At 44.4% G+C, this 22,224-nt stretch overlaps 2 protein-coding genes across 8 annotated transcripts in view; both read left to right on the forward strand.

The window, feature by feature from the left end:
• Window positions 1–10,326, forward strand: part of LOC135243269 (voltage-dependent L-type calcium channel subunit beta-1-like) — a 71,116-nt gene extending 60,790 nt beyond the window's left edge. For 4 of the 6 annotated variants that reach the window (XM_064314964.1, XM_064314963.1, XM_064314965.1 and 1 more), the window contains 3 exons: window positions 482–577; window positions 1,648–1,833; window positions 4,910–10,326. In XM_064314964.1, coding sequence (XP_064171034.1) covers window positions 482–577; window positions 1,648–1,833; window positions 4,910–5,392 — 765 coding nt within the window. In that variant the 3' untranslated portion in view covers window positions 5,393–10,326. Of the gene's footprint in view, window positions 1–481; window positions 578–1,647; window positions 3,419–4,909 lie in introns of those variants that run through there. The other 2 variants (XM_064314968.1, XM_064314967.1) reach the window with 1 other exon arrangement.
• Window positions 10,327–13,639: 3,313 nt separating this feature from the next.
• On the forward strand, window positions 13,640–20,824 carry LOC135243500 (ADP-ribosylation factor-like protein 5B). Of its 2 annotated transcripts, XM_064315375.1 has the most exons (6): window positions 13,644–14,087; window positions 16,701–16,761; window positions 17,619–17,766; window positions 18,364–18,447; window positions 18,789–18,940; window positions 20,046–20,232. In XM_064315375.1, exons 1-6 carry the CDS (start codon window positions 14,042–14,044, stop codon window positions 20,092–20,094), a joined length of 540 nt encoding a protein of 179 aa, XP_064171445.1. In that variant the 5' UTR covers window positions 13,644–14,041; the 3' UTR covers window positions 20,095–20,232. The 2 variants fall into 2 exon arrangements, with proteins under 2 accessions (XP_064171446.1, XP_064171445.1); XM_064315376.1 differs by lacking the exon at window positions 18,789–18,940 and having other exon boundaries at window positions 13,640–14,087; window positions 20,046–20,824.
• Window positions 20,825–22,224: the final 1,400 nt, after the last annotated feature.

The raw sequence follows: 22,224 nt of genomic DNA on the forward strand, positions 1-22,224 counted from the left end.
TGAAACAGCGGTTTTATTAAGATGCATTGTACAGTGCATTTGGAACATTTTGATTAATTTAACCCTTTAAGGTATACAACACCAAATGTATGATTAGAACGTTCTTCATGGAACATTCTAATGCTGTTGTAACATTCACTACAGGTCATTGAAAGCAATGGAGTTCTAGGATACTGACATAGAATTTTTGAGAAAAAAAAATCCAAAATACCTACTAAGATTTCTGGTCAGTCAGGGACTTACTCACTGTCTCTGGCCTTTGTCTGTTGTGTGTGTGTGTGTATGTTGTGTATGATGTTGTGGGTGTCTGTGAGGCTGTGTATATTGTGGGGTGTGGTGTGTGCCGTGTGTAGAGTGTGTTTTCATGGTTGTGATGTATGTTGTGCGGTGTGTGCGTGTGAGAGTCCTTATTGTGTGTGTGTGTGAGAGTGTGTGTGTGTGTGTGTGTGTGTGTACATAACTCAGATCCCTCTGTTCCCAGGTGCTCCAGAGGCTGATAAAGTCCCGGGGGAAGTCCCAGGCCAAACACCTCAATGTGCAGATGGTGGCAGCAGACAAGCTGGCCCAGTGCCCCCCAGTGAGTGCCCACCCCCTATTGTTACTTCACTCCGTTACCTAGCAACCCCTCAGAGGCCACGCCTCCACACACAACAGCTGAAGCCAGATAGTCCCTGGCCTATGAATTCTGTACAGAGTGTACGAGAACACCGGCCTGTCAAGTGAATCACTCACCCAAAAGAAATCCACCGTGCCTGTGTATGACACAAGGCCAGTGGGCTGTGCTTTATTGCTTCGAAAGCTGAAAATAAAGGAGGACAATTATGTTCAGCGCAGTCTTGAATTTTCAGGATATTGCCAGATTACTGAATACTCAGGTATGTTTGCGATATTAATACTTTCATTGGCACAGCATTTAGCAAGAACATTGTAGCTGTTTTAACACCTTGCGAACAGCAAGAGTTTAATTATAGGAGTAAAGCAGTAAAAATGGAGTGATAGAGTAATGATAAATCTGCCACTCAAGGATTCACGATTAAACTATTCTTGGTTTGTCTCTCCACAAAAGTCTTCCTGCTCTGGTCGCAAACGTAGATAGTCTCCCTGTAAAGACCCAGTTGTGGAAACAGCTCTCTCTGTCCCCATGTGCCATCACACAATTTTAAATGTCATTGTCTTTGTGGCTTAAAGTAGAGGGTGTTTAAATCTCCTTAAGTATTATACTAGGTCGTTTGGCTTTTCTTTGTCTTGAGCGTAGACCTGGGGAGCCGCAGGGTCTGTTTTTTGTTGTTACTCAGCATGTAATTGGTCGATTAAAGCGGTCGATTACGCAGTTAACTCACCTCGCCTGGTTTTTTTGTGTCTGAAATAGTTGCTGATATTAAGTCAAAAAGAAAAACCAGCAGGCTCTGCGGCTCTCCAGGAACCAGGAATAAAGATCACTGGCACAGAGAAACAAGTGATAAAGAATTAGTGAAAAAGAACATGCTGAAAAATACTCTTGAAAAAAAGATACATATTTGCACATATACATATATACACAGACACATATATTATCAGAGGTGAAAGCATACTGTGCATATCGGGTACTGTGTTCAGTAATTGCAGTGTTGTTGTGGAGGCAGCCCATTCACATGCGTTCCGTTGCAGGAGCTGTTTGATATCATTCTGGATGAGAACCAGCTGGAGGACGCCTGCGAGCACCTGGCCGACTACCTGGAGGCGTACTGGAAGGCCACCCACCCCCCCAGCTGCAACCCCCCCAACCCCCTGCTCAACCGCACCATGGCGACGGCCGCCCTGGCCGCCTCCCCCGAGCCCGTCTCCAACCTGCAGGTACAGGTGCTCACCTCCCTGCGCCGCAACCTGGACCTGTGGCCCGGGCTGGAGGGGCCCGCCGCCCTGGAGGGGAAGAAGAAGAAGGAGGAGGAGCACGCCCTCTAGAGGCCGGGAGGGGAAGGGTCACGCAGCCCAGCCACAGAGAGTCTCTACAGCCACACCCCCATCCCCAACCCCCAAAACCGCTGTGCCCAAAAACTTCATCCCAGCTCAGCCCCACACGTGAGCACACACACACACAAACGCATACACACACACACACATACATGCACAGCTCCCTTTCACACACTTACAAACACGCTATCTCATTTATACCCACCCACACATACATACACACAAACACACACATTCTGTCTCATGAGCACACACTCTCACATGGACACAGACACAAGGCAGGGGGTGTAGAGACTACACTACAAAGCACCAGACTAAGCACTCACACTGACACACACAGATACAAAAACTACCTATTACACCAGGTCTTATCGCAAACAGCATAGCCCTCTACAATTATACCATCACAATACCCCTCCCCCCATACACACACAGGCAAACATATATTTATTTTCTGCCAAAACACACTGAACTATTAGTACTGTTCCTCAGGAAAGCAGTGAGGACTACCCGAGACACACCTACAGGCCACAAATCCCCTTCGGAATAAAATGAGAAAAACCCCTGGCTTTTAAAAACACTCATTACAGCTTGTTACCGGTTCTCTCGCTGTTCGGTTTCCTGCTATTGTGAACGAACGGGTAGCCCCTTTCAGCCAGACACGCGTCACTGCCCAAGCATCCAATCGGGAGACAGAGCCCGGCCGCTTCCCTCCTCCGTGTAACCATGACGCCGTCCTGTCAATCAGCGCACAGGCGTTGCCGTGGGCCCAATGCTTCTTTCATACATCGGCTCTGGGGTGGCAGGGCTGGGAGGGGCTGACTCACTAACACCACATTCGCTCTGTAAAAACTAAACAAAGAAGGCGTGGATGCTCTGGCTTTTGATGAGCAGTCCAAAGTGGCGAATCATTTTCCCTTAGCTCGTAAAACCAATAGCATGAATGTCGGTTATTATCGTCCTTGTACTTTCAATAATACATTTATGTAAGAAGTGCCTAACCGGCAGTCACTTCTCGTAACTAAATAGTCCCTCAATAGCTACGTGTTATATGAATCATCACTCACCTCAGTGCCTGCATATTTATTTAAGTGGAACACTGAAGAACATGACTGTGCAGTGATAAAGTTGTTCAAGTTCAGCTGGTAAAAAATCTTTTTTGTTGTGCCTGATTTTTTTTTTTTTTTTAATGGTGCCTCGAGATATGTGATGTTGGTTAGTTTGAACGGGACTGAATTTCTCACTTCTAGGTTTGATTTGTGAATACTGTTTTTTTCTCTTCTAGCTTTGAATTGTGAATACTTGGAAAAGACTTAAAAACACAGTAGACTTAAATACTGTATAAAACATTGTGTCATGATAAGCAGTTATGTGTTTACGAATACACCTGTGTCCTTGTTCATTGGTTTAATTACTGTCTTCCTCACACAAATATCTTTGCTTTTGAGAATATACAAACGTTTACCGAGTAGTTGTTTTTCTTTGTCCAGTAGCTAGTCGCATTTATTTTTAGTACAACTAATATTTTTGTTGGTGCTAGCTAAGAACGCGAGGCGTTGTTTTGCCTCTGTTGTTATTATGGACGCATGCATTGCTTGCTGTTTGAAACGTTTGCCTTACATGTTTGAAAGATATTTAATGTAAAGACCTGTAAACGACGTAGAGAGCATCAGCTCTATCTGTAGGTAGGATGTCTTTGGGCTCGTAAGATTTTCGTGTAAGGTAGCTTCGACATCACCACACACAACCACTCTCTTGCGATGCACTTTTTTAGACGCGGTGCCAATTATCTGTTGCTAATGCACCAGCTTCACTGCTCGATAGGTGCGGTTCTGTCCGAGTCTGGGCCTCTGCCTCGCCATTGGCTGCGTCACCTGTAAGGCGGGGCTATCTTGGAGCTCTACAGAGCCCGGGCTACATTCAAGACCCGATGCTCTAACTTTGCTTATATCACACTTAGCTGTGTAGCAGTAGCGTGGTTAAAGAACTGACTGTGGGTTCATCTCCTAGCCTTGAGGAAGCCACATAACCTGATTAATCCAGCTGTGTAAATGGATTCTTTGTAAATATGTAATCTGCACTGCTCTTGGTAAGAGCTTCTGCTACTTGCTGTAATGTAATTTAACTTTTCTGCCACGGTCTTCGAGATACGCTCACTCTCATTTGGTGCATGTGGAGGGGTTGTACTCGGAAGGGGCGAATGACTAAAGAGCATGCAGTTGCCCTATCGGCAGACATAGTATTAGCACTCTGCAAATGGACGTTCTGTCATAGATCACCATTTCGGTAAATAGATGGCAAGGTTTCCCCGTCTTGAATGTAGTCCGGCTATGTTTTGTACCTCTGCAGACTGCTGTTAGCTGTATAGCCCAATATACTGTGACAGTGGAACCAATTGTTACTGTAATATGGTCAGGTTGAAAATATATATTTTGAAACTTTTAATCGTGCTTATTACGATGTGAGGAGGAGCCGATGTTGTGTGGCGTTTGTGTAATTCTGCATTTCACTGTTGCGCTCTGGCGACAGGCTCATCTTTACTGGCCATTACTCTGGCAGGTCGGTTTGAGCCAAACTGATATGATTAACTGCTTAACTGCAACTCAATGAGCATGGAGGGCAGGGAAGGGAGAGTGAGGTTTCACCAAAGCCAAAAGGGGCGGGCCTGCTACGAGAGCCAGTCATCTTATTGTGCTGTGGAGAGCAAATCTGTTTGATTGGTCTGAACGAGTCAATGATTGACAGGTCATCGCAGCTCCACCCAGTATGGGGCAGCTTGAAGCCTCGCTCTTCCATCTCCTGGCCCTAATGCTGAGTGGGTAACGTTGAGTTTGTGTGTGAATGCTAACCTGACTCACGCTGACTAACGCCCTGCCTGTGTGCCTCGCCGTGTGGTTTTCTTTCTTTTGTCTTTGCATGACCGGCGTGTGGGGCGTGGCACTTGGCGGTGCGCCTGCAGGGGGCGTACCTGGTTCACGGAGAACTGAAGCAGGACGGGCGTCTGCTGGAGCGCGGCGGTTTCCACGGCGACGTCGGCGACGGGAGGCGGCGGCCGCAGCAGCAGCCGCAGCAGCAGCGCATCTACTCGCGCCCCGCCTCGCGGGCCACGCCCCTGGGCGGGCGGGGCCTCTCCCGGCAGGACACCTTCGACTCGGAGACGCAGGGCAGCCGGGACTCGGCCTACACCGAGGCGGGGGACTCCTGCGTGGACGCGGAGACCGACCCCTACGAGGAGCCCCCGCCTTTCCACCGCGGGGGGAACTCCCGCTTCCACAGCCGCCGGGCATCGTGGGAAGACCAGGGGGCGGAGCCCGACCCGGAGAACCTCGACCTGGAGGAGGAGCAGCACGCCCGATCCAATCAGAGAGAGCGGTACTGCCAGGAGCCTGCCGACTACAACAAGAGCCAGGAGGACTGGGGGAGGGGCGTCTTTATCCACTGAACAAGCCATTTGCCCTGAGGATGTCTGACAGACACAGGGGGAGGGGCCTGGGAGGAGAGGGGAGGGGAACAGGTTTGATTGACAAGTTAAGCAGTTAATTTAGAATAAATTAGTTTACAACAAAATGGACCTTCTCTCACATAGCTAGCAATTGTCAAGTCTAAAAACACAGCAAATACTGCCAGGATCTAAAATTGTTTTTGAAGATATAGACTTTATATGTTAATTTGAAGAGTGACAGAAGGGTTTCACTTACAGTTATTCTAATCAATTATACTTTTTGGTAAGCGCTTGGTAGTACAGCGTAGAAGTGGCCAGGATTAAACAGGAGAAGAAAGGAAGCCATCTTTAGGCCTGTCTTCTTCAGTCTTAAGTTTCAGGGCCTGTTCAGCTTGCGGGCTTCCCTCTCTTCCCGCTACCCCTCTTCACCTCAACTCTTAACCTCTCTGGAATAAATGTTGCCATATTTTTTTTATTTATTTCAACCTTATTTATTTATTTATAGAATTACTGCCTTGAATCGTAAATCTCAAAACCCCAAAGAATTTCGCTGATGTGCTTTATAGTGTAGACCTGCGGTGGTGCCAGGTGCTGGACGTCCCTTACTGTTGGGTGGAGGGTGAGAGTAGTTTTGTTCTGGTAGTAGCTCTGGTAATAGCTGGCTACTGCTGTGACTGGAATGTCATGACAGTATACAAGTCCTGCAGTCCAATCTGATTGCTTCTACCCATAACTATGACAAAAGTGTCCTGCTATTGCCACGCCCACACTCAATCACCAATCACAAGAGATGGAATAACGGCAACACACTCTTGCTCACTCTTGACACCTTCATATCCATGTCATTAATACTCCATGATGCTTCATGACACGTCATAACATGTCAAAAACAATTTCACATTTTACATTTTGACAGTTGTCATGATAGTGGTACGTATATACAGTTATGAGAGAATGTTTGTGAACCCTTTAGGATTTTCTATAATTCTGCATAAATTTGTTAATAGTTCAAGTGAACCTTGGTAAACAAATAACACGTTTTTATCTTTCTCATTTCTTTAACGAACAGATTGATCCAATATTAACATTCTTTGTCGGAACGACTTTGTGAACCTTTGGATTAATGGGTGGCACCCATTTTTAATGCCATGACAACCAAATGCTTTCTGTATCTACTGATCACACCCACACAGGCTTTTGGGCTTTTGGCCCATTCATCTTAACAGACCTGCTCCAGCTTGTGGGCTGTCTTGCAAAAACTGCCCACTTTTAAGGTCCTTCCACAACATTTCAGTTGGATGAAGGTCTGGACTTTGAAACATAAAATCTCCTCTTCTTCAGACCTTCTGTCGTAGGCTTACTGTGTTTAGTATCGTTGTCTTGTTGCATGGCCGACTTTCTGTTTCATTTTGGCTCACAGGCAGATAACCTGAAATTTTCTAATTTTCTACTTAAAGCTGGAATTCACACGCCAACAAAACAATCCCAAACCATGATGCTCCTCCTCCGTGCTTGGTTGAGATGAGGCTTCAGTGTTGGAATGGCGCAGACTTGGCTGTTTGGAGATGGGCAGCAGTACCCCTCTTAATGAACATCAGTTTCCTCCTTGCCATCCACAAATGCATGCCGTTCATGTTCAGAATTTTTCTGAGGGTTGACTGATGAACACTGACATCGACCAATGCAAGACAGGCATGCAGATCTTTAGCTGTTACCCTGAGGTTCTTTATGAGCTCCTGCATTTTTGTACACCTTCCTCTTGGAGTGATTTATGTTGGATGACCACTCCTAGGAACAGTTACTATGATGATGGATTAGCTCTGCCAGTGCTGCCAGTCTGCCAGTTCGTGGAGCCTGAAATCTTGAGAAAAGATTATGTAGGCCTTTCCTGACTGATGAGCATCAACAGGACTTTTTCTGAGGACCTCAGGGCATGGTGCTGTTCCTCAAAGCTCATTTGTGAAGGATGAACTCTGATGACCTCTGATGCTGACAAAATTTCCACTATTTCTATGTACAAGGCCACCAAAACTCACACTGAAGTGTCATCCAATTGATTGACACACATGGCTTGAATTACCCCCTTACCTGAGCTGATTAACCTTGTTCACATACTTTTTCTGGCAACGTGTATGTCAGCTTTGTATGTATTCATGTTTGCCTGTTATAAGGACATAAGTTGATGACCTAAAGTCATTTTTGTTTGAATTTATGCAGAAATATAGAAAATCCAAAAATGGTTCCCCAAACCTTCTATCGCCATTGCATATACTTGTGTATATGCCTTCTGATAAGTTTCATTAACAGCATCACAAAACCCCTATTATGGCACATGTGACATTAACACTCAGTGTAAGTTACTTACAGTGTAACTTATTTGTATAAAATGCGAGTTCAGTAGTATGTCCTGTTGTGGCAATTATTATCCAAAATTACGAAGGTTCTCTATAAGATGTGTGGGATTTTTCACACTGTTCCCACCGCCAGTGGCATGAGTTTATGCTCTGACTCAAATTCTGCCATTGTTTTCTGAGGCTATCAGCAGTAGTTTGATTTATCCTGGGTACCATTTGTGAGTTTTAGAGGAGATGCAATCATAGCCTTTACACTACGGAATTCATTCATTTCAATGGTGGAAACTGCCCCCTGGTTTCTCAACAGTTATCATTGGTGCCTGACTGTAGCCAGAAATTTAAAATTTATTAATTTGTTTTTTTTTTAATGAAAAATGACAATTTCTTTAGAAATTGTACCGCTCTGTGCTCCTAGGAGCAAAAAAAAAATCAAAATGGTCTTTTAAGATCAGGGCAGATAGTAGGACAGACTTCCTCAGTGGGGAGGAGGGAAAGCACACAATGTAACATAGATGAGGGGTGTGGTCTTTCCTGGCTACTCCTGGAATACTGATTTCCAGGCCCTAAATGTCACTGGGTCCACAAGTATTTGACTTTTTTGCTGGGCTTTCTCTCCTGCCAAGAGCTGTGGGAAACGTGCAGTAGCTCTTGAAGGTGGGCGCTTGTGGCATACCAAGTCCTCTGGCTCTGAAAATGAGCATTTCCTTATTAATCAGGAAATTTCTGGAAAATCTGAAATCTGACAGACACAAAAATAGGTCTCCTAAATCAGTGCCTCAACTGCAACTGGACAAACAGGGCCTCACCACTACCAGAGTCAGTTTTCATCCCATAACAAACACATCCATCTGTACACCCATAAACACAGTGACACTATACACTCACATCCACAGTATACACCCACGCACATCCACATTGTACACCCATTAACACAGTGACACTATACACCCACATCCACAGTATACACCCACGCACATCCACATTGTACACCCACAAAAACATTAACACTATACACCCACATCCATGAAGTACAACCACAAATACATCCACACAATTAGCCTACGAAAGCTTTTATGTGCAGTTTGCTTCAGTTACAGATTTCATGTCTTGTTCTGAGACACTAAATTGGGTTGGGATTGGGTATGTCTGTGTGTTTGTGTGGGGGTGGGGGTGCTAAGTACTAAGTTGAGGGATGGGGGGAGGATTGTTCTACTGCACAGTTGGTAGGTCAATGAAAATCTTCCTGATGTTTGACTTTCTCACAAGTTCATAAACAGGGATTCTCCTTTGTTTCACCTTTGTCCCTACCTTGTTGCCTGAAGTACCTGGAATCCATGTTGTTTTATGAATGAGTAAAATACAGTTAGCAAACATAGTTAGTCCAACAGACTAGTCCAGAACACTACCTGCCCTGTGACAGAAGGGTATATTCATGTTTTGTAATGGATGGAGATGGCTGTTCCTAAGCTTTGATGACAGAGACTGCAGATGAGTATTTCGATGTGTAAGAGCCTACAGGGGACGTGCACTCTGAGGACCAGGCTTTCTCCTGAAGGCGGGGATTTCTGAGCTCCACCCCCTTGATCACTGACAGGTCTAAATGCTGTTCTGTATTCAGTAATGCACTTTACTCAGGTAATCTCTTCACAGGTAAACAAAAACAAAACAACAGTGAATGTCAGAATAAGGAGAAGGCTATTGCTGCTGTTCTATCCCAGTTACTAAAAAGAACGGCTTGGTCATTGCCAACAATGTAACATCGTCAGCCATTTTGTTGTCAGGTGGCCTCAAGAGGGCACTCAGCAGTCTGAAGGGAAAGGCTAATTTTCTGATTGGGTCAGAGCTCCAGGTTCTATATTTTCTGATTGGGTCAGAGCTCCAGGTTCTATAGGAAAAGTCAGGTGTAAATGGTGTTCTGCGATACCCTAGGAGGCCTGCATTCACACTGCTCATGCTCATCAAGGAATGAAACCACACCCTCTGCCATGCCACTCATAAGAGCCACTGCAAGGACCCACCTGTGGTGGGGTGAGGGGCGGGGCTGCTCCAAACCCCGCCCCTATACCTGTGCGTCACCCATATACAGTATACTCTGCTCAGCCAGGCTAATATCACTGTCAGCCAGATCAAAGCCATCCAGTCAGTGTCGACACACTCAGTGGTGATGAATTATTATCCTGAAGTCATATTTTAATTGTTTTTCCTGTACATATAAATACTCAAATCGGTAAAACAGGACGTACTGACAAACACCCTAACCAAGAGGGGCCTTTTGTGTTTGTAATGTCTTACTATTCTAAAGTGTGCATAAAGATACTTCGCTTCTCTTCAGCCTACTACTGTACACAGTTTTAATAAGTGCCTGTAAGTGCTTGTGATGTTTACTGCTCTTTCATTCAGACAGGTGAACTCTGGTGGAGATGCCCTTTGTTTGAACACAGGTTGGACATTTTGTTCCGAGCAGGTCCCTTGTAATGGACACACTTATATTTTGAGTCAAACAATGGGATGTAAGCTAGCTGGAAAAGGGTAATACCAGTTGTAATGGAAGTATTAAATACAATCATTATCTACTTTTTATGCCATCGTGTTTTGATGTTTCTTGGTTGCTGTTTTGTTTAACTGGTATTTTGGAAATCTTTATTGGGTTCCTTCTAATACTGCAAGACAGTCATACCTGGAGATGAAAGCATGACTCATTTTTGCCCTGTAGCCCTGGGTGTGGATTTACTCTGTCATTATTTTAATATCCACAGCACAACAACTTTTAATTTGTTTGTAGAATGAACATGTGACCGGACAGAGGAATGCTGTACACTTTCTGAGAAATGGAAAAGATGGTACTATATTTTAAATTGGGGTGGTAACATAGATGCAATTAATGTATGTCATTTGCAGCTAAATTTATTTCATGTATAGTCCTTTTCAACTTATGATGGGGGCCCAGGGGTCCCCTGGATGGCTTGTAGCCTGGACCAAACCTGGTTGAAAACCACTGATTTAGAGCATAAGATTTGCCAATCATGCAGTTCCACATCTCATTCAGCTCTAAGTAAACTTGTGGCTGTGTCAGAGCAGGGGTTCTTCCATGCCCGTTCACACAAATAGAGGTGTATTTTTTACAGTCATTTTGCTCTGTTAGAGTGGGATGGACAGGCATTGTCAAGGCTTGTGAAGAATGAGTCACATTTGTTCACGAAAAACAAAGTCTCTCAACCAGACTGCCACTCGAACCAGCTGTACCAGTCAGAATGGTTGAGGTCTGCTGGCTGCTAGGTCTTAGCTCCAGGAACTATCTAGCCTCAGAAGCCCATTCCCAACCAGTTTTCCCAAGCCCAGCCATTATAAGGAAAAAGAAACCAAGTAAGTATCTTAATGCTTCCGGAAGAATCTGTCCAGACTGCTATCCTGATCTCAGAGCCCTGGAGAGTACTGAGTGAATATCTGCTGTATACTGTATCTCCCCAAACATATAGGAACGGCTTCAAAAGTTATCGTGCCTTCACCTGAAAACATTTATTTGCTTGTTCGACCATTGAAAAATTCATGGAGAATGCTTAAACACCACACCGTCAAAAACGCGTGGGACCGTTCATTTGGCCCCAGTTTAAAAAAAAATGTGTTCACATGTTCTGGTTACCACATATTTCTTATATTTATTAAATGCCGCATTTATGCCTAAATAACTCAAAAAAATATGTTCTACAGCTCTTTCATAATTCTTCCTTGTGCGTGTACTAATATCTATTCCACACTATATTCACAGCATGGTTAAATATTAGCTGACCTGATTCATCGGCATGTATTCTGGCTCGTAACTCATGTGACTAACAGTCGTTTATTTCTTACTTTCTCTTTCCTTTGGGTATAACAGAAAAGCACTTTGAAAATCCCCCAAGTGTCCAAGCTCCGCCCAACACAGCTGTGTTCGGCTTTTTTTTTTTCTTTTTTTTTGAAGCCACAGAAAGTTCAGCTCAGTCTGCAATGCTCTCTGTTACCGTTGCTGTAATTGTGGTCACTGGAAGAAGAACTGAAGAGAGGCCTCAAATAACTCTGCTTTTTGTCACGTTTGTCTGGTGTTTCCTCCAAGCGTCGTGTCAAAAAGAAAAGAGCAGTTTCCAGTCTGTTCACTGTCACTTCAGCCCAAACGATCTAATTTTCAGTGCAGCGTGTGCAAAGGTGTATAGTAGTACAGGCTGCAGAATAAGGTGCCTGAATGTGACCTCATATCACATCAAAACCATTTTTACCAAACCTATTTTCCACCTGTTGCCTGACAGTTCAAACTCTTATTAGTTTGCCATCCTTGTAAGACTTGTATCATACGCTGAATAGCAGGTCTAAAAATTATTTGCGTGCAATGACAATGTCCTATCAAATTTGCTCTCCCTGGATGTGTCTTTGAAGCCCCATTTCTTAGACTCATTCGGATATATTTAATGGCTTTTCTGTCTGCAGACAGGGCCATGTAGCGGACAAAGGTCATCCCCCAACCATTTAAACAAAACCTCATGACTGTTTTATATCCTTAAAGTTAAAAGGTATTGGATGAGTAACCAGTCTCATATTCTCTATAAAAATGAACATATCCATGATAAGACATGGAACGAAAATGGAATTTGAAATATGGAACTGGAAATAAATATGAAAAGACTGGCTCTTTTGATTATATGCTCTTTCTCTAGAATTGCTAGAATCTATGATTTATTGCAATGGCAATTGCACAAAACTGTTGCTTTGAATATGGTCATCATATCTGTAAAGTTCATAACCTTGCGGTACTATGACCTTGACTATGCTGGTCATAACCTTACGGCATTGAGCCTGACACTCGCATGTCAGATAAGTGCACCCAGCTTCAATAGTCCAATGGTCAGTTATGTCTTTTAATAACACATGAGCTCATTAGGCTTAAATTAGTTCCAATCTGAGGTGGCAAGTGAAAGAAACAGAACCATTAATCTATAACAACAACATTCAAATTAAACTTGCTGGTAGCAATCAGATTGTCAAGGACATTTTTATCATGGCATAGAACCATATCATCAACTGGCAATTTCTAATTCACGTTTTTCTCTCTGTGGGAAAGACGTGCACTGTCTTTGCATCTGACTCTTTGGCTTTATCACTGACTTTGTATAGAGTGTGACTAGCTAGTCCATGAATTCCAAGCCATTCCCTCACTCCCAACAGTGGTTTGGCAAGCTTATGGTGAGTGTGTGTGTCAACAGCAGATTGGTTCCCTTTATTAGAAACCAAAAAAACTCCAAAGTCCAAAGGGGGAAGAAGAAAAAACATCTTCAGCTTGTGGTCATTGTGTGAGAAGGTATGATTTAACCTTACCCAAAGCAGCTGGTGGAATATCTCAGTCCAAATGCTGAAATAAAATTGGACCTTACAGTATTTGTATTGTTATTGTGTTTAGTGTCATATACAGCGGATTTTTACCGTGCATTTCTCTTCATGAAACAAACGGACCTCTCCTCTTAAGAATGAGGAAGGTACAATGGCAGTAGCTATAAAGGATTTAGGTATGAATAAGGTCAGGTTGCACATAGCACAAATTTCAGACAAGTCAGGTGTTTGACAAGTTGAAAAACAATGTGCTTCCCTTAGTAAAAAAATTCCTCAGTGCTTTATTTGTTTCGCTTTTTAAAAGTCCAAACAACATTCAGCAGAAATCTACGTGCTGATGAAAAGAAAAATCCCCGACGGACTGAGAAACGAAAATACAAAATAAAAAAATAAAACATTCTCTTCCTTCTCCATATTTGGCTTGATAAAGAGCTGAGCTTGAACTTTAAAGAAAAATGATCCGCCTATTCTGTGATCGACCAATGACATTATTTTGTGCACTTTCCAATATTCGTCACTTCTACGTCATCGGCAGAAACGAGAAAAATGGTGTTGCAAGTCGGAGAGGAATTCCAGTGAGGGACGTTCTTACATGACGTCGGGAGATCCCTGGCTAACGTTTGTAGTATCGATACATTATTGGCTACATTGGAGTATTACGGGATTATCGATCTAGTTAGTCATCAGACGTACATCTTCCTGGGTAGCTATATAAAAGCATTCATATCATGTCTAAGATTCAGCATTTTATTGGAATGAGGATCTGTAGTACCCATTATTAGCTAAATCAGTTTTTGTTTACACCGGTAGCTAGATAGCTAACGTACTGTACGCGCGAGCTGAACTCCGCTGTTCGTGGAAGAGTAGCTACCAAGAACACTTCTGGATTACAAAAGTAAGAACGAATTTATCACAGCAATCGCGTTGAGTTTAGCTGGACATGGGGCTTCTCTTCGCCAAGTTAATGACTGTCTTTGGAGACAAAGGTAAGCTATGCATGTCATTCATTTTCAGCTGTCTAGTTACCTAACGTATTTTTTTCTTTTAAAAACGGAATTCATCCAGTTTTTATACACGTTATCTCATGTTGGAGTCTGTTTTGCACGAGACCTGAAACCTTTTATGTGCGCGCGAGAGAGAGTGCTCCTGAAACGTTAGGTCCTGAAAACAGGAGCTTAATTCTTAGTTAGCAGTAGTAACCTACTAGTTTCAGTATCGTCGTTATGAGAACAGTATCGTTATGGCCGGATACTATTTTAACGAGCTAAATAAATGAAAAGCTCGTGTCAACGTGGCTTTTGTAGTTTATAGCTATCTGGCTGAGCACTTAGACGCACTTAAAGGTAGCCTATAGCTTGGCTATCTATACATTGGCCTACATATTATCTTGTTTTTATAAAGCAGACATTCTTATAATGATCAATTGTAAGTTTTTATAACTTTTAATGCAACGGAACATACTTAACAGTTAAATCTATCCACTATAGCAATTACTGTATTCTTTGTTGATTTAGCTCTGTACTCAACCTTTTTCATTTGTTATCAAACAATTCACATGTGGTTAAAGTGCACATTTTCATCTTTTAATTAAGGCTACTTGTATACACTTTGGTTTCACCATGTAGAAATTACAGCACTTTTTGTACATAGTCCCCCATCTCAGGGCACCATAATATTTGGGAGATGTTAATGTTTTGTAAATGAAAGAATTCATGTTCAGAACTTCACATAGCCTATCCTTTGCATGCGATGACTGCTTGTGACCCATGGATATCACCAGGTGTTGAGTATCGATGGTGATGCTCAGGCCAGTACTGCAGCCATCTTCAGCTCCAGCTTGTTTCAGTGGCTAGTTGCCTTGTTTTTTGTTCAGCATATGAAACACATGATCAGTTGGATTCAGATCAGGTGAATGACTTGGCCAGTCAAGAATTTTCTAGATTTTCATCTTGGAAAAACTTTTTTTTCTTTAGCAGTATGTTTGCGTTCATTGTCTTCCTGTTGGATGAAGCACCGTCCAATGAGTTTGGAGGCATTTGGTTGAAATTGAGCAGATGAAATGCTTCCGGGCACATCTGCTGCTGTTATCAGCAGTTACATCGTCAATGAAGACAAGTAAGCCAGTACCTGTGGCAGCCATACATGCACAAACCATAACACCCCCACCACCGTTTTACAGATGATGGGGGTGCTTTGGATCTTGGGCAGTTCCTTTTTGCCTCCATGCTTTGCTCTTGCCATCACTCTGATACAAGTGAATCTTTTGTCTCATCTGTCCACAAGACCTTTTTCCAGAACTCTGCTGGCTCTTTTCAGTACTTCTTGGCAAACTGTAACCGGGTCATCCTGTTTTTGCGTTAATTAGTGGTTTGCATCTTGCTACGTAGCCTCTGTAGTTCTGTTTGTGAAGTCTTCTGCGGACGTCACTGACACACCCACACCTGCCTCCTGAGGTGTTTCTGATCTGTTGGACAGGTGTTCAGGGGCTTTTCTTCATTATGCAGAGAATTCATCGGTCATCAACTGTAGAGGTCTTCTTTACCCTACCAGGCCCTTTCTGATTACTAAGCTCACCAGTGCTCTCTTTAATGATGTTCCAAACAGTTGATTTTGATAACCTTTAGATTTGGCCTTTGTCTCTTTTTTTAAAAAACTCATAATGGCTTCCTTGACATTCATCAGCACAACTCTGGTCCTCCCTGTCAATAACAGAATCCAAAGGCATCCAAAAGCCTAGAATCAAGACTTAATACTGAAAGCTCTCTTACGTATGCAGTATGGAAGCAATTGTGGACACACCCTGACTAAAGTCAGAAACCTGTGAAGCCATGTGTCCCAAACATTATGGAGCTCACAGTGTATATATATATATATACACACACACATACGTACAAATACAGTGTATATACATGTATGGTAGCCATCTCCCCTTTATCCTATGAAAAACTGAAAATGACATGCGCTTGCAGTCCTGTTATGACCTGGCATGCGGACTCCTGTGCATCGTAAGGAGAGGAATGTGCGTGGGTGAGCTATTTTGTTCGGAGGAGCTGCGCGTCTGGACAGCTGATGCTCAGAATGTTCTGTACTTATGTCAGAGAGACGCACGTGCGTTCGTCTCCACCGGGCGTGCGGCAATTCTGAGAAGCGGCTGCCGAGGGTGAGAAGCGCCAGCAGAGAGCTAGAGCCAGCTGTGATGTTAGCCGCTACGGTTATCTTTGTGCACCTTGAACGACGTTTACGCTATGTTATGCCCGCTGAACTGATACCCTGCCCCTGGTTGCAAGGGTCATAGTTCAAAAATGAACCCTGTAGCAGCCCCGCTTGCCTCATCAAAATCGGGAGGACCGTCTCGAGCCAGGAAGGCCTCTGGAGATAGTTTCCATGGTGATGATGACAAGGGGGCGGGGCTGGGGCCGGTGACTGGAGCATTCAAACTGAGATCTGGTGCGGTTCAGCATCTGTCTCTTTCACGCGGCCGTTTCTGTTTGAGCTCACACGTACTGTCTCTCTCTCTCTCCCTCTCTCCCTCTCTCCCTCTCTCTCTCTCTCTCTCTCCCTCTCTCTCTCTCTCTCTCTCTCTCTCTCTCTCTTCGTAGAACACAAAGTCATTCTCGTGGGGCTTGATAATGCAGGGAAAACCACAATCCTCTACCAATTGTAAGTATTGCAGATGAGGGTGGAAAAAATAAACGAATTGCTTACATTTAGTAGCAGCATGTACACTCCTCCCTTCGACAGAATGTTTTAAAGCATCAGACTGCAAAAAAAGAAAATAAATGAAATGGCTGTGCTCGATATGGGCGGATTCTTGGCCGATACCAGACCTGGGTTAAATACATATTTGTTTTGGATTCAAATACTTTTCTGTGCTCTTTTGATCTTGCCTGGTGGAATTGAGCCTGCCAATATGACCAGAAGGCGGAGTTTGCACTTTTTGAGAGTATTTTGTTGGTTCCAATACACCAGGCAAGATCAGTAAAACATAGAAAAGTATTTGAATTCAAAACAAATAAGTATTTGACCCAGGTCTGGCCGATGCCTAGAGAAAATATCAGTCTGTTCATTTTGACCAGTGCTGATGCCTCCCTGTTTTACATTATAGCACAAATGTAAACTACAATCATGTTTTCACATTCATGAAATAATTTTGCTTGTGAATTTGACTGGTAAAATAATAACTATTGTTTGGCTACTTTTTGAGCATGATAATTTCACTTAATTTAGGCCATATCAAATGCGCTGCCTCTCTGAAGCACGTATGTGGCATCATCATATGGACCACTATCTTAGCAACAGGCAGATAGCCTCAAGCAAGTTCAGTTCAAACTACTGTTGGTCCTGATATTATTGTGTACCCCTGGAAAGAATGAAGCAGTGATTATACGGTTCCTGTGGGTACGGTGGCCTTGCCTGTGTGGAGATTCCCAGTCTGTGTGTGGGTGTTCCCTGAGAATCACATGGCTCATGAGCTTCATGTCACTCACCCACTCTCCTCCCCCCCACCCCCCCCCCAGCCTGACCAAGGAGGCGGTCCACACCTCCCCCACCATCGGCAGCAATGTGGAGGAGATCGCCGTGCGGAAGACCCGCTTCCTGGTGTGGGACATCGGGGGACAGGAAAGCCTGAGGGCCAGCTGGAACTCCTATTACTGCAACACTGAGGTACTCTCCCGTCACCTAGCAACCCTCAGCGGGATGAACTGTCAGTAATTGTCACTAATCACAGTAGTCATGCAGTTTCCACAATCTGACAGTAACGGAGAAAAACTCAATGAACAGAAGCGCGATTGACGCATTTTCTCAGGGTGACATGTCAAGCGATTAAATGTCGGATTGCGTCGAGGACGCCAGGCTCGACGGATTAGCGTTCAATGTTTCGCACCTTAAGGGTTAATCTGGAAGGAAACCCTTAAATTACTTCTCTTTTTGGCTCGTCGAGAGCGGCGTATGAATCAAAACGGCACGGAGAAGCTTGACAATCCTGTGTCCTGCGAATTTTTGCTCAGAAAGCCAGCCTTGAAATAAATGCCGTTTATTTATGGTGCACATCTGTTTGTGTATGTTTTCCATTGTTCTCACTTCTTTCCTGCTAAGCTTTAGTTTACAGTAGCAGACGTTGATGGATAGATAGTGCATTATAAAATGAAACGAAAATGAAACATTATATGCTGAAAAGCTTTGTGAATATGCACAGTAAAAAGATGTGATTGGACGAGCGTGTCGCAGTACTGATGTCATCCTTTTCTCCCCACCCCTCAGATCGTGATTCTCGTGGTGGACAGCACCGACCGAGAGCGACTCACGCTCACCAAGGACGAGCTGCATCGCATGCTGGCGCACGAGGTATCCACCAGAGGGCGGCGTAGGACATGAGGGCTTGGGTTACATAAGCGTTCCCTACGGGCTTGTAAACACGTCGGCTGACAACTCGCCGTCTTATCTTGACCAGAAGAGTACACCTTACCACGGCAGTTATTGTTTTTACTATTCAAAAAAAAGAAAAAACCCCAAAAATTCCCACAGGCTTATCTCGAAAAGGTTTATTTTGAGGTCAGCCTTTACCTGCGGGACAGTTATCAGCAGCCTGAGGAACGGGTCGCGGCAGAACGTGAGACGTGTTGACGGGGGGGGGGGGGGCGGTGTGTGTTAAGTGGTGTGTTGAGCCGCGGTACTCGCCATCGCAGGACCTGCGGAACGCGGCGGTGCTGGTGCTGGCCAACAAGCAGGACATGAAGGACTCCATGACGGCGGCGGAGATCTCCCAGTGCCTGACGCTCAGCTCCATCACCGGCCACTCCTGGCACGTCCAGGCCTGCTGCGCCCTGACGGGGGAGGGGTGAGTGCGTTACCGCGGCCAACAGCAGGGCAGGCGCGATGCCATTGGGTGTCTGGGATGAAAAGAAACCTGTTGAGGCGGGGCGGGGAGGGGAGGGGAGGGGGGGGTTATTTTGTATTGGCCAGGTGCCAAGCCACACCCACTGAGCGATTCTGGAATAATTTATTATTATCACATGTTGGCCTGTGAGTCATGCGAATGCAAATTTGGTTAGGGTTTTGTGTAACTCTGTGCATCATTCATTGATGATGTCATAAATATCGATGTCCGCTGGGCTTCGAAATCCCTGGAATCCCACAGAATTCTTTCATCCCTGACGCGTGGGTGTGTGATGTCAGTGTGCACAGGTGTGTGATGTCAGTGTGCGTGGGTGTGTGATGTCATGGTGCACAGGTGTGTGATGTCATCGTGCGTGGGTGTGTGATGTCATGGTGTGCGGGTATGCTTGCGAGGCGTGCTGGTGTGCGTTGACAGCGTGGGTGTGAGGCGATCTGTGCAGGAGCCTGATCGCGCTTCGCTTGCGTGTGCTTGGTGTGCGATGTTTGAGTCAGACGGAATGTTCCAGCGCAGAAGGTCTACGTCCTCAGGTCTGGTTCAGATCAAAAAGCCATCAACCGACAAAACGGTTGTAGAACGTTTACAATTATAGAAATTCAGAGATTCAACACATTTAATCTTAAGTCCAAGAGACAGCTTCTCTCATCCAACTCATTACTCATTATTATGGAAACAGCCGTTTAATTTATGAGCTGTGATTTCGATGTAGACTGTTTAGTCTTTATTCAGCTTTGTTGAAAACATGTCTGGTCTGCTCTCACAAATATTTTTGGTCTTATATTTAGACTTAAAATCTTATTTTTGTTACTTCTTTTCTAAATGAGGCAAAAATATTGCCAACGCGGTGAAACGGTTTGACTCATTTGCCAAGGGAGTAAGAAAATTTCTCTTTGTGAAGAACATAGTAACTTAAACCAACCTAATGTTTACTACTTGAGAGGGGAAAAAAAAGATTTTAAGCTTCATTAGACTTTTTTTGCGGTGTAGAGGCACAGCTGGTGTGGAGACAGTTTGCTGGAGCTCATCTGTGTGTTTGTCTCTCCCCTAGGCTCCCAGCCAGTCTGGACTGGATGAGGTCACGGGTCCTGGCCAGCTAGGGTCCCGCTCGGCCCCGCCCCCTCGCACGGCGCTCACCGGTACGCCCTCCCTGACCTCGGCGGCGTGGCCTCTCCACGCACCACAGCTCCGCCGCACCTCTGCCCTGCAGGGACCCCGCCCCCCCACGACCTCGCACTGACCTGCGGTTGCCACGGGATACGCACGGATCTCCTTGCCTTTGATGTGGACTGAGCTCGCCTCAGGGGAGGGGCCTCCTTTGCTCTGTGTGCGTGTGTGTGTGTCTGCTTCTGTGTTCTGTAGGACCACATATACACCAGCACACTAACTCTTGTTGCAGCCCTGGACAGCCTGTACATACACACACACACACACACACACACACAGGCAGACATGTGGCCATTCTTGCCCCTGGCTGCACTGGAGGGGATGGGCCACAATTGAATCTTGAGCCGCTATTGGCTGACAGCCGACCAGCAGCACAGGGGATTGGTCAGTTCCTCCTGCCGAGCCTCTCTTTGGGATATTGACTGAATCTCACGTGTTACATGCAGACAAGAAGAATCACAATGGACCTATGGACCAGATGGGTGCCTGCCATGTTTTTTTTCTCAGAGCTTCTGTACGTGTACATTTACATGGAGTATTTATTTGAAAGGACAAACAAATGGAAAATCTTCCATTTCTTACTGTAATTGTGTTTGCATGCTGTAAAAAATCTAATGTACAGGTATTGTATTTTTGTACAAAATAAATGTCATTACTGATAAATTGCCGTGAGGGTAAGATGTTTCATCTTGCAAAAATAACAAAGTCTTCATTTTTAAGTGTTTGCTTATGACATTGCCTGAAACGGGTGGACCGGGAGGCCATATCTGTTTCTCTGTTTCATGGTAACTTCTGCTCTTGGCTTCATTTATTTAATTAACAAAATTATTTTTAATGATCTGACAGTTTAGCTAATAGCTACATGTACTGATAAGCTCACAATGACAGTGGAAGTCTGAGCCTGTGTCTCAATGTGAAATGTATTGATGAACGTGTACTCTACAAGTTGACTGCCATATTCAGCTAGCTGAGTCAGGGTAACTTTCTGACACAAAAACCTGCAGGCACACCAGCCTTCCCGGAATGGGGTTTACCCACCCATTGTCTAAACATCGTAATTTCCCATGCAAACAGGAAGTGAAAAGTGGACTATGTGTGAGAGAGCCCCTGAATTACATAGCACGATGATGCTGCTGCAGTTCACTCAGACTACTGAATATGTAGCTTTACCAAAACAAATATAAACACATAGAAGAGTGAAGTGAGTAGGAGAATATCAAAGCACAACTTTGTATGAGAGCTAAGCATCAATTGGACCATAAACATCGTCAGATAGTCTGCGGTCCTTTGGAGCAGCGATAGTTACTGGCACTGTGTCAGTATACCCCCTTCATGTGGACAAAGAGGAAGTATGGGATATGAGAAGTCAGTACTGGAAAATCAACTTTAATTATTGATATTCACTCTGTGCATGAGTATAAACTTTAAACTGCATAAATGTAAGTCCTGGTATTATGCTGAAATTATATCAGGGGTTTTTATACTGAGTTCTGGGCCCCACCTGTGTCTGCTGATGTGTTCAACAAGGAGAGCATCTGCGGCTAACTATGCTCCCTGGCAGCAGGTACTGTTGAATGAGTTGAAGGGTCTGTTTTGTCTGGAAATAAGGTTAATTTAAGATGGTGTGGAAAACCATCATGACTGTTGACTGATACAACAAATCTTTGGGAAAAATAAAGTCCCCATCTTCATAAAACTTAATGAAGACCTGAATGGCTGCAACATCACTACCACACCAGGAGGGCACATAACTTCAAGTTTGGTCATTTGAAAATGAAAATCCAAATTTGGTATTACCTTGTAGGAAGATAGTCCGACCCTTAAAGGGAAGGCCCATGGTTTTCAAAATTTCACAGCAGGGTGTTTCTCAAAGGTGGGGAAATTATTGAAACAATGTTTGCAGGGGGCCCCCGATTTGAAATGAGGACCTCTTGATCGGGAGTCAAAAGTCTACCAACCCCCGGGGCCCTAATTTTTAAACCCCCTGGCTTTTGATCAACAAACTTTGTGAGTGTGATTTATTTTAAAGGAATCTAAATTTGGGGGGGTGGGGGCGATTTTCA

The sequence above is a fragment of the Anguilla rostrata genome, chromosome 17 (genome assembly GCF_018555375.3).
Source record: "Anguilla rostrata isolate EN2019 chromosome 17, ASM1855537v3, whole genome shotgun sequence".
In the NCBI taxonomy this organism is placed as follows: domain Eukaryota; kingdom Metazoa; phylum Chordata; class Actinopteri; order Anguilliformes; family Anguillidae; genus Anguilla; species Anguilla rostrata.